This window comes from Rhinoraja longicauda, chromosome 4, assembly GCF_053455715.1.
Source record: "Rhinoraja longicauda isolate Sanriku21f chromosome 4, sRhiLon1.1, whole genome shotgun sequence".
Classification (NCBI taxonomy): Eukaryota; Metazoa; Chordata; class Chondrichthyes; order Rajiformes; family Arhynchobatidae; genus Rhinoraja; species Rhinoraja longicauda.
The window spans coordinates 52,403,541-52,420,654 of record NC_135956.1 but is presented as its reverse complement, the minus strand read 5'-3'; the positions used below and the strand labels follow the sequence as shown (position 1 = coordinate 52,420,654).

The 17,114-nt window shown below is 40.0% G+C and overlaps 1 protein-coding gene across 1 annotated transcript in view; it reads left to right on the top strand.

Moving 5' to 3' along the window:
• LOC144593017 (uncharacterized) overlaps positions 1-17,114 on the top strand; it is a 45,969-nt gene that overhangs the window by 19,035 nt on the left and 9,820 nt on the right. The window contains exons 7-24 of the mRNA XM_078398431.1: positions 739-816; positions 1,743-1,826; positions 3,005-3,058; positions 4,416-4,469; positions 6,908-6,961; positions 7,064-7,117; positions 8,161-8,214; positions 8,332-8,385; positions 8,520-8,573; positions 13,268-13,321; positions 14,112-14,156; positions 14,235-14,288; positions 14,368-14,421; positions 14,525-14,578; positions 15,164-15,235; positions 15,321-15,356; positions 16,268-16,312; positions 16,401-16,433. Of these exons, the coding sequence (XP_078254557.1) occupies positions 739-816; positions 1,743-1,826; positions 3,005-3,058; positions 4,416-4,469; positions 6,908-6,961; positions 7,064-7,117; positions 8,161-8,214; positions 8,332-8,385; positions 8,520-8,573; positions 13,268-13,321; positions 14,112-14,156; positions 14,235-14,288; positions 14,368-14,421; positions 14,525-14,578; positions 15,164-15,235; positions 15,321-15,356; positions 16,268-16,312; positions 16,401-16,433 (987 nt within the window). The remainder of the gene's footprint in view (positions 1-738; positions 817-1,742; positions 1,827-3,004; positions 3,059-4,415; positions 4,470-6,907; positions 6,962-7,063; positions 7,118-8,160; positions 8,215-8,331; positions 8,386-8,519; positions 8,574-13,267; positions 13,322-14,111; positions 14,157-14,234; positions 14,289-14,367; positions 14,422-14,524; positions 14,579-15,163; positions 15,236-15,320; positions 15,357-16,267; positions 16,313-16,400; positions 16,434-17,114) is intronic.

The following is a 17,114-nucleotide window of genomic DNA, read 5'->3' as shown; positions in this document are numbered from 1 at the left end:
TGTTTAACTTTCCTTACTTCTTGTGGAAATGAGAAGGCAGCTCAAAGTCACTGGGGGATGTTGCAATCAATTATTTATGGGGAAAGGAGCAGATACCAGTAATGTTAGTAAAATTTCCACTTTAAATGTCAATAATATACAGGTAAAGTTGCAAAATATTTAACTATTCATAACTCATTTGGTTCAAATGGCTGAAATTGTTTGATTATTCTGTGGTTATACAACATTAATAATCATCTACAGAACTGTTAGTTATCAAGGGAAATGCTGGAAAATTGATCAGTTTGCTGCTTGTCATTCAGAGTGTTAAGCCAAACCAGTTTTAGTCATCTTTGTTCATGTGTGCAGTGGTGCAGCTGGAAGAGCTGCTGCTTCACTGCTCCAGCAACCAGGTTCAATCCTAATCTTGCATACTGTCCATGTGGAGTTTGCATGTTCTCCATGTGACTGAGTTTCCTTTTGGTGCTGTGGTTTCCTCCCATGTTCCAGAGATGTGGGGATTGGTAGGTAAATTGACCACTGTAAATTGCCCGTACTGTATAGGTGTGCAGTAGAATCTGGGGAAAGTTGACAGGGATGTGGATGAGTAGGTTAAAGAGATAATAAACTGGGGAATGGGGTGTCCTGTGAGCTGGCATAGACGTGAAGGCTGAATGGCTTTGTTTCATATAAGGAAAACTAGAAATGTGGGTGTATGCTTCTCTTCAGATTCACCTGACTACTTCTTTTGTAACCCAGGTGGATGTGCAACAGTTCAAAGTCTATAGCAATGCCAGCAAGGCAGCTGATGTAACCTGCTGTGAGCTACCTGGTGCCGTAAGTACAACCCTCACAGAGATCACCATCGATGGGCAGATTCCCTCTGCCCAATGATGATTCTGCACACTCTTAAAATTAAAAAGATGTCACTGTGATTTACTTTCACTTTTTGTTTAAGGTCATGATGTGAAGCTCCGTTGTCCTCATGAGTTTTTTAAGCCAGGCATCTGATCACAAGGGTCAAGTCTTGAGTTAGGGAACAACCTAATATTTAGAAAGAAACGGATGTTCGGGTTTCTTCACACATCCCAGATATGTGAAGTTTGGTCGGTAAATTGGCCGCTGTCAATTGCCCCAGGTCTGTAGGGAGTGGTAGAATGTGGGGGAAGTTGATGAAAATATGGCAGAATTAATGGGTTCATGGGGGATTAGTGTAAATGGGAGAATGTTGATCAGCGTGGTATCTGAGGCTCAAAGGCCCTATTTCCATTCTGTGAAACTCTATGAAAAGGATGTCCATATAGGACTCCCATTTTTCTGTTTAGCTTTCCCAACACAGGCTGACTCCAGAACATTGTCCACATCAGGATCACCCAACAGACACAATAAGCCAGCATGGGGCCCTTCCATCGTCAGCCCTTTCAGTCTGAACTAAAATGTTGGCGATTCTGCCTGTGGCTTCCTCCATGCACCCACTTGTGTTTCACATCCCTTTTATGCTCATGTGCATCAAAAATCAAATTTTCTCAGATTTAAAATTATTAATTGGGCTAGCCGCCTTTAGATTTTGTGGGGGAAAACATTGATATGGTATAATACATTTTAATCTCTCTTGAATGGCTCTCTTTTTAAGGTGGGTATATTATACTGAACTTCCTTCTGCGAAAAATTACTTTTTTCAAAAGGCTTGTAAAATTGAGTTTTTGGCTGCAAGCTAAAAAAGGGTTACATTATTTTTCTTTGGAACTCTTTCATTTATGAAGTGCGGAAGATCTGGAATTGAAGGCATGGTGGAATGTGACTGTTTATCTTCAGTGGCTGATTTCTTGGGATTCCTTGGTCCGGAGGTAAGGCTCTCCCATTTCAAGAACATTTTCCAAGAATAACCTTAGTAAAGCAATTAATAGCTTGCAGCATAGTTGACTGATCCAGAAGACTAAGGTACATGGGATCCATGGTGATTTGGTAGATTGCACTCTAAATTGGTTTATTCATATAAGGCACAAGGTACCGGTGGAGGAATATTATTCTAACTGAAGGTCTGTGACCAGTGGTATTCTGCAGGGATCAATCCTGGGACAACTGTTGTTTGATTTGTGTAATTGGATTTGTTGGATGAAAATATAGTTGAATAGGAAGTTTGCAGTCAACACAAACACTGGTGGAGCTGTGGATAGTGACAAAGGTTGTCAAAGGACACAGCCGGGTATGGACCATTTGTAAATCTTGGCAGAGAAATGTAAGAGGAAAGTAAACAGAAAAAAGCAAGTTTGTTAAGAGCATAATATCCAGAAGAATATTGGGTACAAATCCATAGCTCCCTGAGAGGATGCTAAAGAAGACATAATAGATCATAGAGTCATAGAGCATCATTGCCTCCAATAATTGAGACAATTAGTTTAAAAGTCAGGAGGTCATGATGCAGTTCTATACAACCTTGGCAACCACATTTGGAATATTGTGTATGGTTCTGGTTGCCACATTACAAGAAGGATGTAAAGGCTTTGGAGAAAGTGTGGAAGAGGTTCAACAGGATTAGACAGTATTAGCTGTAAGAGAGGAGGGATAAACTTGGATTATTTTCTCTGATGCGTTGGAAGCTGAGGTGCAACCTGATAGAAGTATAGAAAATTATGAGGGCTTACATAGGGTACTAGGATGGAAATGCCAAGTACTAGAGGGCATATCATTAAGGTGAGAGAGGGACAGTTTAAAGGTGGGGAAAGTTGTTTTTACACAGATTAGTAGGTGCCTGGAAAGGCTGCCTGGGGAAATGTAAAAGCAGATAGGATAGCAAGGTTTAACACGCATTTAAACAAGCACATGGTCGGGCAGGGAAAGGAGGGATCTAGTCCATGTTCAGGCCAATGGGATTAGTTTAATTTGGTCTCGTTGTCGATCAAGACACAAGGTGAAGGGCTTATTCTTGTGCTGTTTCATATTCTAATAACCATCTTGTACATACATGTTTTTGCATTCAGTTTTCATGAATTTAAAGGTACTGAGGTAAACATCATTGTTACAGGCTTACCCAGGTGATAAAGGCAATGATGGATTTCCTGGAACTCAGGGAAGGAAGGTAGGTTCTGAAACTTTGTGAGCTGGGAACATTTACTTATACCCTGTTATAGTGGGGAAAATAAGTCACTTAGGGCCCCATTCAATAGAGTGGAGCAGGTCCACGAATACTGATTGGGAAAAGAGTTCATCCTGCAAGACTCAAGTGCTTCATCCCAGCTTGTAATGTGTTTTGCTCAATAGTATCCATGGCTTTTAATAGATTAACACATTTTCCAACAACTGGATAGCTGTGGTACACGATACTATCCTCACTGACTAATCCAAGCTTTGCCATTAAGAAATCTTTCAATTTCAGGGGCTGTTTATCCCTCCCTCAGATGCCAGTGAGTTGCTTACTCTTTACTTGGATTCATCATTCAGGTCCCAATGTTGCAAGTTTGAGTTAAAGATGATTTATTTTGCTTTTTTTCAACATTGTCTGGTTATATTTAATAATTTTTTATAGTTTGCAAGTATTTTAAAATACTTAAAAATAACAACTCTCAAAATATATATTTTTTAATGCTTTGTTTATCAAGGCCTTTGACTGTGGCCTTGGGCAAGGCTTCAGGATCCACAACCCGAGGCCTACTCTTCCTCTCAGGCATTATCGGGTCGGCTCAACATCTAGATCCAGTTAGTTTGGCAGGCAACCATTAGATATTCTCTGGAACCTTGGGATGAAAAGGCAACATGCCCCCACAATCTACCCCCTACCCTGACCCCCATTGCCCTCTCCTCCACACCCCCACCCATCTCCCACCCCCCACCCTCAGTGGTTTACATGCTTGAGATACTTGCCTAAGCCTTCTTCCTTTCATTACCAGTTGAACAAATATCCGAGCTCGGAGACATGCCTAGAACTCGGAAATGAATTACATCTCACCATATGGGATTATTTTAGGTTTTGCAAATTTTATCTGTAAAAGCTCTGAACTATAGCAATGTACTTCAAGAACAAATGTAGTTGATTTAAATTCCAGGCAGGGAATGCATAGGCTGAGGAAGTATTGGCCAGGTGGACAAAGGCTCTTCGAGTTGAAAAGCTCAAAGAGATTTCATCAAAATGTACAAAATGAACCACTCTTTGTAATCTGTATGTTCCTGAGTACTGAGGACCATTACATCAATATGCTCATTAATCCCTCCCTAATAGATTCCCTGAATCACATCTTCTTTGGCAATAGAGTCCAAATTTTAACATATTCAGAATAAAGCGGATGTTAAAAGTCTAGTAAAAGCACTGATTACTTTTTTTTTAAAGGAGTAAGCAGAAAAAGTTGTCGGACTAGATTTTTGTCACCGGTTTATGAAGAACACGATTTTTCATTCATATTTTCAATAGGTTTTAAAATGAAATGATTTATGTGTTGTAGGGTTATCAAGGTTTTAAGGGTGCCCAAGGAAGGAGAAGTGACCCAGGACTAAGGGTAAGTTACAATTAGAATCCTAAATAAATATCATTCAGGGGGTAGAGACCATTTACAGCAAAGACTGAGACATGTTATTTAGGCTGCATTCTTCATCTCTAATGGAGAACCTCAGAGAATTGGGTGACTGATTTTAGCAATTGTGATCTTTTTTTTTTTTTTTTTTTTTTTAAATAAAATTTTATTGGGGATAGGTACATAACCTGTTTACATCTTTACAGTCATACATTTTTGAATTGATAATATTGTCAATTATTATTATATACCTTTTACCCCTTTTTTTTAATTTATTTTATATAAACTAACTAAAGCTAACGAAGTAGATGAAGTGAAGAAAGAAAAGAGAGAGAAGAAAACTAAAAACAAAAACCAATTTAAAAGAAAAAATAACTAAAAACAAAAAAAAAAAAATAAAAATAAGGAAAAAATTAGTTAAAGAAGAATGGAAAAATTTATTAAAATAACAAAAACTTCATTCGAGATATATTCGTACATTCCAAAGTATAGCATTTCATTCATTCTTTAGTCCGAGTGCTAGTCAGGTTCCTGTGCAATTGTGATCTTAATTTCTTTAGTTTTTCTTAATATAAAACTCGATATTACCTTTAGGTTTTCATAAAAGAAACTACCATTGGATTATTACATTCTACCGGATGGCGCCAGCAATGGCTGCCTTGCCAACAGTCTGTCTATCCCTTCCTTCTTTGTGTTTTAATAGTATGTGTTAAATGTATGTTTTCAGTATTCTTTAGCTTGTTTTATGTGGGGGGTTGGGGGTTGGGGGAAACTTTTTCTAATCTCTTACCTCGACAGAGATGCGATTTTTTTTTTTCCATATCGTATCTCCGTCCGCACTGCGGCCTGACATCGAGGGGTTTGCGACCTTTGCTGGAGACCGGATTGTAAGAGCTCCACCGTGGGGAGCCTATGGGACTTTAACATCACGGAGCCCGCAATCCCTTTGCCAGGGATCGACCTCGGACCTCAAACCGTGGGTGCTTGCAGACTTAACAGCATGGTGCTCACGGTCTCTGGTCATACCGACTTCTGGAACTCAAAACCACAGGAGCTTCGACCGCCGCGATGCGGGAGCTTCGATCGCCCTGTTGCAGAGGCTTTGATCGTCCCGACGCGGAGGCTTCGATCACTCCGACTGCGGATGGTTCAACTGCCCCGACTGCGGGAGAATAAAGAGGAAGGAGATTGGACTTTTTTGTCTTCCATCACAGTGAGGAATGTGGTGAATCTGCTGTGGTGGATGTTTATGTTAACTTTTATGTCGTTGTGTGTCTTGTTGCTTTTCTTTTCATATGGCTCTACGGCAATTCGCATATCATTGTACCTTAGTTGGTACATGTGACAATAAAAGACCTTGGAAACCGAAAAATTCTATTTACATATGTATATAAACTCTACGGTATTCATGGAATATAAAATATACAGTGGCACAGCTAGCAGAGCTGCTGCCTCACAGCTCCAATGACCTATGTTCAATTCCAACCTTTGCTGTCCATGTGGAGTTTGCATGTTCTACTTGTGACAATGTGGGCCTTCTGGTTTTCTGGTTGCCGTCCAATTGCCAAAAACGTGTGGGTTGATAAGTTAAGAGGCCACTGTAATTTGCCCTTTGTGTGGTTAAAAACTTGGGGGAGCTGATGGGAATGTTGGAGAATAAAATTAGTTGAGAATAAGTTGGCATTAGATGGTTGGCACATAGTCAGTGGGATAAAGTGCCTATTTCCTTGTTGTACGAGTTTATCCTTACTCAAGTTGATCTGAAACCAATCTGTGATAAGGTCCTCCTGAGACCCCAGACTATAAGGAATACATTTCTGATAGTTTAAGAAAATAACTGCAGATGCTGGTACAAATCGAAGGTATTTATTCACAAACTCAGCAGGTCAGACAGCATCTCGGGAGAGAAGGAATGGGTGACGTTTTGGGTCGAGACCCTTCTTCAGACTGATGTCAGGGGGGGCGGGACAAAGGAAGGATATAGGTGGAGACAGGAAGATAGAGGGAGATCTGGGAAGGAGGAAGGGAAGAGATAGTTTGTGATAGTTCTGATAGTTTGCAATTTGACTTCATTTGTCAAACCTGGTGGTTGTACAACAAGGAAACCAGATTCTGTTTCATTAGAGTAATGTGTAAAATGCATATTTGATTGGAGAACAGCTTAGGATTGCTCCTTAATATATTTTACCTTGCTTTTGGAAATTGTATTTTTAACATTGAAATAAAGAAATTGTAGGAACTGAGAAAGAAAAAGAGTAGAACCTTGGGTAATTCAGGGAGAAGTTAAGTAAATAGTACAAGAGGTAAATAGAATTCTCAAAATTGGCTACAGATACAGTGTGGTCAATTTTTATTAAGTTGTGAAAAGCTGAATATCTTGATTGCACAGTTACAAGACAATCCTACCATTTTATGCCTTCCAGGGAGAAGAGGGTGAAGAAGGTTCTCATGGAGATCCAGGTTACTCAGGCGCTATGGTACATGCATATTCCATTGCCCATAGAGGCTAAAATAGGAATTGAACTATGCTCTTATTTGATGTAGCAGGAAATCTTATTAAAATTTCTTTCATATTATAGGGTCTTCCTGGTCCTCGTGGAGCGCCAGGTGCTCTGGGAGAACAAGGGCAAAAGGTATTGGCAAAATATTGTACTTGATTTTTTACTAATAATTTATCAATGTCCCAATGCTTCTGGAGTGCAGATGGACAGACATTTGTCCATTGGTTATTGTAGCAAGGGTGACATGTAGAAGACCTTTCAACCAAAGTTCAAAATAACTCCTTAATATGCAGACATTGTCCCATTAACCCATCATAAACATTTGTGATTGATAAAGGCTAAAAAAAGGCAGAATTTTTTCATATTTATTTTAACAATCTCTGAAATCAAATTCATTGCAAAGATATTTAAATCCTCTCGTATGATCAGAATTTTCAGCATTCATCCTATATTTTTCCCGAGAGAATGAGTACTTTATACACCTCCATAAGATCACCCCTCAGCCTTCTGCACTACAAGGAATGATATCCTAGCTTGCCCACTCTCTCCCTGCAGTTCAGGCCTTTTAGTCATGGAGTCATACAGTCAGAAAGTCCTGCACAGAGGTGGTAAAACTTCAGTGGTCGTACTCATTGGTAACTCCTGTAGGTATTGCCAGTGACATGGGAGGAGTCACCGAGGGTGCTGGTTATTTGAGAGAGCATGTAACATAAAGGACAAAATGAAATGAAAGGACAAAATGATCTTTCAAATTCCTGAGGTTTAATTAATTGAAGAGAATAATTCTGTTCTGATGGGATTTGGAGAATAATTTCAAATGTTACCCTGCACTGCAAGATTTTCCGGTGAGATTCTCATTTTAAAAACACTTGAAATTCCTCTGCCTTTGATATCAAATCACATTCTGGTGGTCAATTGAAATGTCTTTCATTATCTTGAAGTCCTTCAGATAAGTTTGGTTGATGAAAACGCATTCTGTTTTATATGTTGACAGCATTAATCACACGATGAGACATCAAGAAGTGAGATAATAATTTTACTTATTTTACTTATTTACACAATCTGAAGAAGGGTCTCGACCCGAACCACCACCCATTCCTTCTCTACAGAGCTGCTGCCTGTCCCGCTGAGTTACTCCAGCATTTTGTGTCTATCTTTGCTTATTTACTTTACAGGGGGCTATCGGATATACAGGTCCACGAAGGGAGCCAGGAGACAAGGGTGAGATTGTAAGTATCTCAGTAAATGTCATCAATTATGTCAATCTCACGTTAACAAGAACTTATTATTAAGAGAGCAGAAGGGTTTAATAAATAGTATAGTGATTTTTTAAAGTTCATTTTAAGGGTGAAAGAGGAGAATCGGGTGAAGAAGGCAGTGCAGGTTCTTCTGGTGAAATGGTAAGTAAATCTTCAAAGAATCATTAGTTTAACATAATAAACACTCGAGTATTTTCTATTAAAAATAATCTACAGACTTAAGTCACTTGTGAATCTGTTTGGAAGAAGATGCTAACTATACTTGTTCACAATAGGGTTATCCAGGTGACCCAGGTCCACCAGGAGCGCAAGGCATTCCAGGATTAAAGGTAACACATCATTGTCCTTTTTGAACAGTGTACCAAATGTTAACAACATGGAGTAAATAGATACATATTATTGCTTTAAATAAGACTGCTGCTGGATAAGACCAGATCAATTAAGAGTCAGTAGCGTTTAATTGTAATGTGCACTGGCAACCGAACAATGAAATTCCCGCTTTCTGCAGTTTTACACACCCATTAACACAATAACACGCATAAATAAATAATAACTTAATAATCAATAATACTCGGTAGCCAGACCATAATGGCACAAAACAGAAGGTCATAATTGTCATGCACTTACTCCAGGTGATTAGATTGCGACAAAGTCCCAACCACTGAGCACCATCCAGGCTGTGTTGCACCCTTTCCTTATCAGCAAGATTTCACAGTTAATAATTCATATTAAATACATCTTAAAGCATCTATCTGCGAAATATAATTACACAAGGTTGCCACAGAATGTTCACTCGAATTTACTGCTGAATGCTCCCATTCCTCCCTTTTGGCTAGAATCCACTGTAGCTCTGCAGCCATTCTCTAGTTGCCCTCTGTTTCCCATGCTATCCCTTTAACCCTCTTCATCCAAGGAATTATTACTCAACATGTTACATCCTAAACCTTTCCTTACAATAATGCAAGCAGAACAAAGACCCGAGTAAATTATAGTTGCTGTGGTAGGGTTGTGGTTAGTATTGTGCAGTGTTCAGGAGCCCAATAGTTGTTAAGTAAAAGCTATTTTTGGACGTGGAGGTCATTGTTTTCAGGCTCCTGAACTTTCTTCCCAATGGAATAGCAAGATGCTAGTGTGGTCAGGGTGATGTGGGTCTTTGATATTAGATGGTTTTATGAAGTAATGCTTCCTAATTCCCTTCAGTGGCAGGAGCTCAGTGCTAGACCAGGCAATGTCCACTGCTTTCTGAAGCATCCTTCATTCCTGGGTGTATGAGTTACTGAACCAGGTCATGATGTAACCGATATGTTCTCTGCCATATACTGATAGAAGTTCATTAGAGTATAGAGCAACATACTGAATCACCTTAATCTTAGGATGTAGAGATGTTGACAGGCGTTCGCTGTGTTTGCATCAATGTGTTTAGATGTAAATTGAAGGACAAACATTTGCAATAACTATTAGAAATGAAGATTTGCTGAGAAATTGGTCAGTGCCTCTAAATCAACTAATCAGATTGTTCATGGTTGGCTAATGAGCAGCTGTCACTGAAAATGCATGACCCAAGGAAATTGGGCAAGGACAAGATTTGCGTTTGGACCAGGGAGCATCTGTAAAAGGGTAAGTTTGGGGAGGGTCAAAGTTTGGAAGCAGGACGCGGGAAGCATGGCCAAGAAATGATTAGGGTATAGGCAAATTGCAGGTTTGGTGGTTAGGGAAAGGATGTGGGTGTTAGGTTTGGGAATGAAGACTGGCTATGAAACTATTGGTTGAATGGGTTGGAAATGATGGAGTTAGAGGTTAGGGGTGAGTGGCGGAGAGAAAAGTATTTCAAATGTCATGGGAGAGATGGCTGGTTATTTAGGTGGTTAATGGTCAGATATAGCAAGCAGGGTTAGGTAAGGTCAGCTGAATGGTGGGGGAAGTTCATGCTTGAGGTGAATATTACAATTCATTCTAGGGGAGTGGGAAGAGCGAAGTGGGATCTGAAAGAACTTCACAGTGCCTGCTACTGTGTCATGCATTCAAGCACTATGAAACCTTCTGCATGCGAGGCCCATGGACACGTGGCCAGCTGAAAACTACTGATGTGACTTCAGCATGTGCGGCCCATTACTTGTTGCCATGGTACATGTCTGGGATTGTTTCTTTGTCACTGCATCAAACATGCAGGACCGAAAAAGAAAGTCATAGACTTTGTGCAACTTGCACAAAATTCCAGCTTTTCAGTTTATAATTGAAATTGCATTCCCACAAATGTGACGCTGGGAGATCTAATTTCTATGCAATATTTTGTTTGTTAGGCAGGTGTGTAGGAGCAGAATTACATTACAGGTTGAAACTCTCTGCTCCGGCATTCTGTGGTCTGGCAACTACTTTGATCCAGCAAGTCTTGAATCTGGTGGCGTTAGTTTGCGGAGCAGCCACAAAGTATTAGCAAAATTGAAAATGTGCAATAAAATTTGACTATGGAGTTTGTGAAAAAGTACAATTTACACAGAGTACAATCTAGTTTACCTAGGACAATGATGGCAGTCTGCTGTTCACTTTAAGGAATGTGCAGAGTGAATGGCAAGTTTAGGGGTTGAGCATGGATTAAATTAATTTTTTATCATCAATCTACACACAATAACAAAAGAGCGAAAACAGGTGTTTAGAAATTTTTGCAAAGTAATTAAAAAGAAATAACTGAAATATCACATTAACATAAGTATTCAGACCCTTTACTCAGTACTTTGTTGAGGCACCTTTGGCAGCGATTACAGCCTCAAATCTTCTTGGGTATGACGCTACAAGCTTGGCACACCTGTATTTGGGTAATTTCTCCCATTCTTCTCTGCAGATCCTCTCAAGCTCTGCCAGGTTGGATGGGGAGCGTCGAAGCACAGCTATTTTCAGGTCCCTCCAGAGATGTTCGATCGGGTTCAAGTCCAAGCTCTGGCTGGGCCACTGAAGGACATTCACAGACTTGTCATGAAGCCACTCCTGCATTGTCTTGGCTGTGTGCTTAGGGTCGTTGTCCTGTTGGCAGGTGAACCTTCCCCCCAGTCTGAGGTCCAGTAAGCTCTGGAGCAGGTTTTCATCAGAGATCTCTCAGTACTTTTGCTCCATTCATCTTGTCCTCGAGCCTGACTAGTCTCCCAGTTCCTGCTGCTGAAAAACATCCCCACAGCAAGATGCTGCCACCACCATGCTTCACCATAAGTATGGTATTGGCCAGGTGATGAGCGGAGTCTGGTTTCCTCCAGATGTGACGCTTGGCATTCAGGTCAAAGAGTTCAATCTTGGTTTCATCAGACCAGAGAATCTTGTTTCTCATGGCCTGAGAGTCTTTTAGTCGCCTTTTGGCAAACTCCAAGCGGGTGGTCATGTGCCTTTTACTGAGGAGTGGCTTCCGTCTGGCCACTGTACCATAAAGGCCTGATTGATGGAGTGCTGCAGATATAGTTGTCCTTCTGGAAGGTTCTCCTATCTTCACAGGAACTCCGGAGCTCTGCCAGAGTGACCATCGGGTTCTTGGTCACCTCCCCCGATTGCTCAGTTTGGCCAGGCGGCCAGCTCTATAAAGAATCCTGGTGGTTCCAAAGTTCTTCTATTTACAAATGACGGAGGCCACTGTGTTCTTCGGGACCTGCAATGCTGCAGAAATTGTTTTATACCCTTCCCCAGATCTGTATCTCGGAGGTCCACGGACAATTCCTTCGTTTCATGGCTCGGTTGTTGCTCTGACATGCACTGTCAACTGTGGGACCTTGTATAGACAGGTGTGTGCCTTTCCAAATCATGTCCAATCAATTTAATTTACCACTGGTGGACTTCAATCAAGCTATAGCAACATCTCAAGGATAATCAATGGAGACAGGATGAACCTAAGCTCAATTTTGAGTGTCATAGCAAAGGGTCTGAATACTTATGGAAATGTGATATTTCAGTTATTTCTTTTTAATTACTTTGCAAAAAATTCTAAACACCTGTTTTCACTTCTTCATTCTGGGGTATTGTGTGTAAATTGATGATAAAAAGAAAAGAATTTAATCCATTTAAAAATAAAGCTGTAAAATAACAAAATGTGGAAAAAGTGAAAGGGTCTGAATACTTTCTGAATGCATTGTATGCCTACATGGGAGGTTCTCAGGTTAATTTCTATGCTTTGGCACCAGTTAGTTTCCAAGGGTGCTGGACTGGAAAGTTTCAAGGTTTCAAGGTCAGTTTATTGTCACATGTACCAATTAGGTACAGTGAAATTCGAATTATCATACAGCCAGGTACTTAAAAAAAAAAAAGCGACAAGAGACACAACTCCATAAAAATTAACATAAACATCCACCACAGCGGATTTCCCACGTTCCTCACTGTGATGGAAGGCAATAAAGTCTAATCTCCTTCCTCTTTATTCTCCCGCGGTCGGGGCAGTCGAACCCATAGTCGGGGCGATCCAAGCTCCCGCAGCTGGCGATCCAAGCTTCCGCATCAGGGCAATCGAAGCTCCTGCATCGGGGCGGTCAAAGCTCCTGCGGCTTGGAGCTCCTAGTCGGTCTCTGACCAGAGACCGCGAGCTCCATGATGTTAAAGTCCGCATACTCCCGCGATTGGAGCTCAGAGGTCGATCCCTGGCAAAGGGATCACGGGCTCCACAACGGTAAGTCCACAGATGTTAGGCCGCAGTGCGGATGGAGATACGAAAAGGAAAAAAATCGCATCTCCGTCGAGGTAAGAGATTAGAAAAGGTTTCCCCCAGCCCCCCACCTAAAACAAGGTTAAGAACACTAAAAACATACATTTAACACATACAAACAAACAACAAAAGAAGGAAGGGACAGGCAGACTGTTGGTGAGGCAGCCATTGCTGGTTTCAACTCATAGTTAAAAAAAATATTGTTGTAGATTTAAATCAGGTACTAGCAGAGTGAAGATATTTACAGGGATAAGCTTTGCACACCAACGGCTTCATTTGTCCTCCTTTTTTAAATGTTCCTGTGCCACTGAATTGCTAACTTTTTTTTCTTTTAACCTCCAAATGTGACAGGGATTCTTTGGAGATCCAGGATTCTCAGGAGATGTGGGTGATCCCGGATATATGGTAGGCCTTTGGAATCCCATGCTGCTTACTCCGGCAATAAATTTGCTGTAGAGTGTGAACTGTTTTATGATTGTTACTTCAGGAATCATGCAGTTATGATCTGATGTAGCATATTACTGAGGTATTTGAAATAATTATTGAAGCAATTCATGTGAAAGAGTTCAAAATTGCAGACCGATGGGACCCCATGAAGCACATTGGACTGCGCCACTTGTTGCGATTTACCTGAGGAATGTTGATCTGTGTGTAGGGACATAGGATGTATTAAAGAGCTTTCATATTAGTTTTAATGCAACCAGTCTGAAGAAGTGTCTTGACCCGAAATGTCACCTATTCCTTCTCCCCAGAGATGCTGCCTGTCCCGCTGAGTTACTCCAGCATCTTGTGTCTAACTAATAAGAAACATTATTTTAGATATGATTTTTACTAAATATAGCATTTTCCTGGAATGCAACCACTTTGTAAATCAAGGAATACCGGTGGTATACAATCTTCTGATGTATTCAATATAGAGTTAGTTTGTAGCAAAAATTAAAATAAACCCTGGTAAATCATTCTCCTTCAATACCACTGAAAGTTTGACTGTGCAAGAAGCCATGTTTGAAGTTACGAGAACATCGACTTTGAATGCAGCAGAATTGTAAATGTTTTACATCTCCATTACAAATAATTTACAACTCCATTACAAATGATCCTCTGTCATGGCAAGTCTTAAATATTGTGTATGTTTTTTTCAATTGACTGACAAATACAAGTTACACATGTAATATTGCTTTATGTCATTTTCTAGGGATATCCAGGATCAATAGGGGAGAATGGGATTTGGGGCATTGAGGTAAGGAGGAAACTTTTGGTTCTGATTCACTAACACATAGCTATCACAGCCCTGAAGCTTTTTTATGTCTTCCTTAAGGGTTTATCTGGATTTGCTGGAATCCCTGGTACTGATGGTTTGCCAGGTGGTGATGTAAGTTGAAATTATTATTTTTTTAAATTAAAAGAAAATGCACAAGGGAAGAAAACAATATCTTATTATTTGACTTCAGGGCCGTCAAGGAATCCCAGGAATACAAGGTGAAAATGGACAAATGGGACCAAAGGTATTTTTGCAGATCTAATTCTGCTGCATATTACAGCTTTGGATCTCTTAGCTCAGATATTGGCTTATCAGAGGGATTTATATTCTCTATAATTTGTACTTAGGGAGAAAGAGGAGATCCAGGATCCAGAGGCCCTCAAGGCCCACGTGGCTTACCAGTAAGTAAATGTTTTATTGAGAATATAAAATATTGCGCTGGCTCTTTAAAAAAACCCTATATCTAATAGTTCATGCTTGAATTTTCTGTCACTTTTCCCAATTCCATTGGATGTCATAATGGAGGAACAGTAAATACATGTTGGTAACAACTCCTTATTAAAAGTTTAATTTTATCTTTTTGAATGAAACTCTTATTTAAAGATATTTGCTGTGACACACCATATCTCAGGTGGTAGAATAGAGTTAGATTTCTTCACAATGTTTGGAGACTTGATGTACAAATTCAAAGAGGAAATTGGATCAGGTTATCCCGTATCCAACCTGCTGCCTGCATCTAATCTTTGTTGTTCTATGGAGACTTTTGTACTGTAGGCCCTACAACAGCAGACATCCCATGTGGCAGATTGGTCTGTCAATGGTTACTGGGTCTCAGTGGAACCTGAGGCTCTGAGTATTTAAAACATTGGCTTCATTATTTTGCAAAAAGTTAGAAATTGCAATGTAACAAATGATTAATGCATTTTTTTTGCCCTCAGCTTTTTTTGAGCTATTTAAGTATAGTGTTTTTTGTTCTTATTCACCAGGGGCCAAAAGGTGATCCAGGAGAACCTGGAATACCTGGGAAACCAGGATTCCAGGGTGTGAAAGGCTTCCCTGTGAGTAGATTTGTCATTGAGACTTTTCTAGGTAATAAAACATCTTTATTGATAAATGTATCTCTTGTATTTCTTTTCATTACAGGGTCAACCGGGTGAAATGGGCGCTGTTGGCCAGAAGGTAAGAACTCAGTGATGAGTATTAAAAGGAAACCGACCAGCCACATTGGCCTGATGCCAACATTAATTCTTTAACAGGTCTTCCAATTGAATTGTGACCCCCTCAGGCCCAACAGAACAATGTGGAGGACATATCTCCCAGGGTCACTGTGGAGAGGAGCAGGATCATGGTTCTAACAGTGGCTGGTTGACACAAATCCATGTCCCTGAATGCCCTGAGTACCTGTGATAGCAGGTTAAACTGGCGATGCCTGTGGGAATCAGAGACATTTAAAATTGTTAAAAGTGAAGTAAATGATCAAAAGTTGTTTCATAAATTTTACATTTTAAAACTACGAGTCTCAAAACACATTATGAATAGTCACTAAACTAAAGCAAGATCATGTTTTAAAAAGTAACTTCCCTTCCATGTTGCTCCTAATTGTTTACCCTGCAGTTCCTCTTGAAATCAAAAAGGTTTCAAATGTTGGCACAGCTTGTGAGAGGCTCTTCCCAGTCGTAAGTTGTCAGAGATACCATGTGCCACTGAAGCTCAGGTGAATAACATGTTCCCAATTTTTATGCACTTGGTCATCTACATTTGGCTATTTGCGTTGCAAGATTGACCCAACAATCATCAGCTAATGCTACTGTGCTACCAGACTAATGGAAATGTTTAAGAATCATTGGGATGAAGCAAACTATCCACCAACTTTTCCCCCCTTGCAACTTTTGCAGCACAGCTCAAGTCCAAGGTATAAGTGAGAGTGGAAGTGCATAAGTTAGACAATGAACATTGCAAGCATTCTGCTTTTTCATTGCATAGCCAGATGCCTTTGGTATAGTTATAACCTTTCTGCAACTTTGTGTGAATGAACAATCAAGACTTTTTTTGCTGTCCGAAAATGATAACTTGACAAACCTCTTTATCAGGGTGAGCCTGGAGAAGTTGGAACTAAAGGAAGATCTGGACCCAAGGTATGTTGTACACAGTGGACATAAGATCAACAAATTCTGCTTCAAATGCTTCAGTTTTATACATATTTATTTTTCTTTCTCTATTTAGGGTGACTGGGGCGATAAAGGTGACAAAGGACAGGTTTGTAATTATATTTTCAAGAGAGGTCTCATTAGGTACAAACATTAAGAATAGTAGAGCAGAAAAATTTGCTTCTCTTCTCTCTATTTCCTCTTTCCTTTGGAGATCTGTTTCAAAATGGTTTTTTTCAAACGTTGCAACTTTTTAATGATAAAGTATTCTGCTTCTGTTATTGTTTTATTTAAGTGCTTTGCCACCCTACACAAGAGGAGAAATTCATCTAGCCACTTTTATACATTTATGATCACTCTGTGTATTAGCTATAAGAACAGGTTGGACAAACATGGATTGTTTTCTCTAGAGTATGAGAGGCTGAGGAAAGGATTGATAAAGGTTGATACCATTATGAGAGGGTAGGCAAAGAGAATCTTTTTCCCAGAGTGAAAATATCAAAGACTGTAAAGGCTTAGCTTTAAGATGATTGGGGAAAAGAGACGTGAAGATGAATTATTTTTATGGAGTGGGGGGTGCCAGGAATGATGGTGGAAGTAGAATTGTTAGTGGCATTAAAGAGGGTTTTAGATAGGCACATGGATAGGATATGCAGGGAATGGAGGAATATGGATCATCTGCAGGCAGAGTTTAGTTTAACTTGGTATTATATTCAGCACAGACATTATGGGCCAAAGGGCCTGTTCCTGAGCCGTACAATTTTATGTATGTTCTGTGTACTTGCATTTA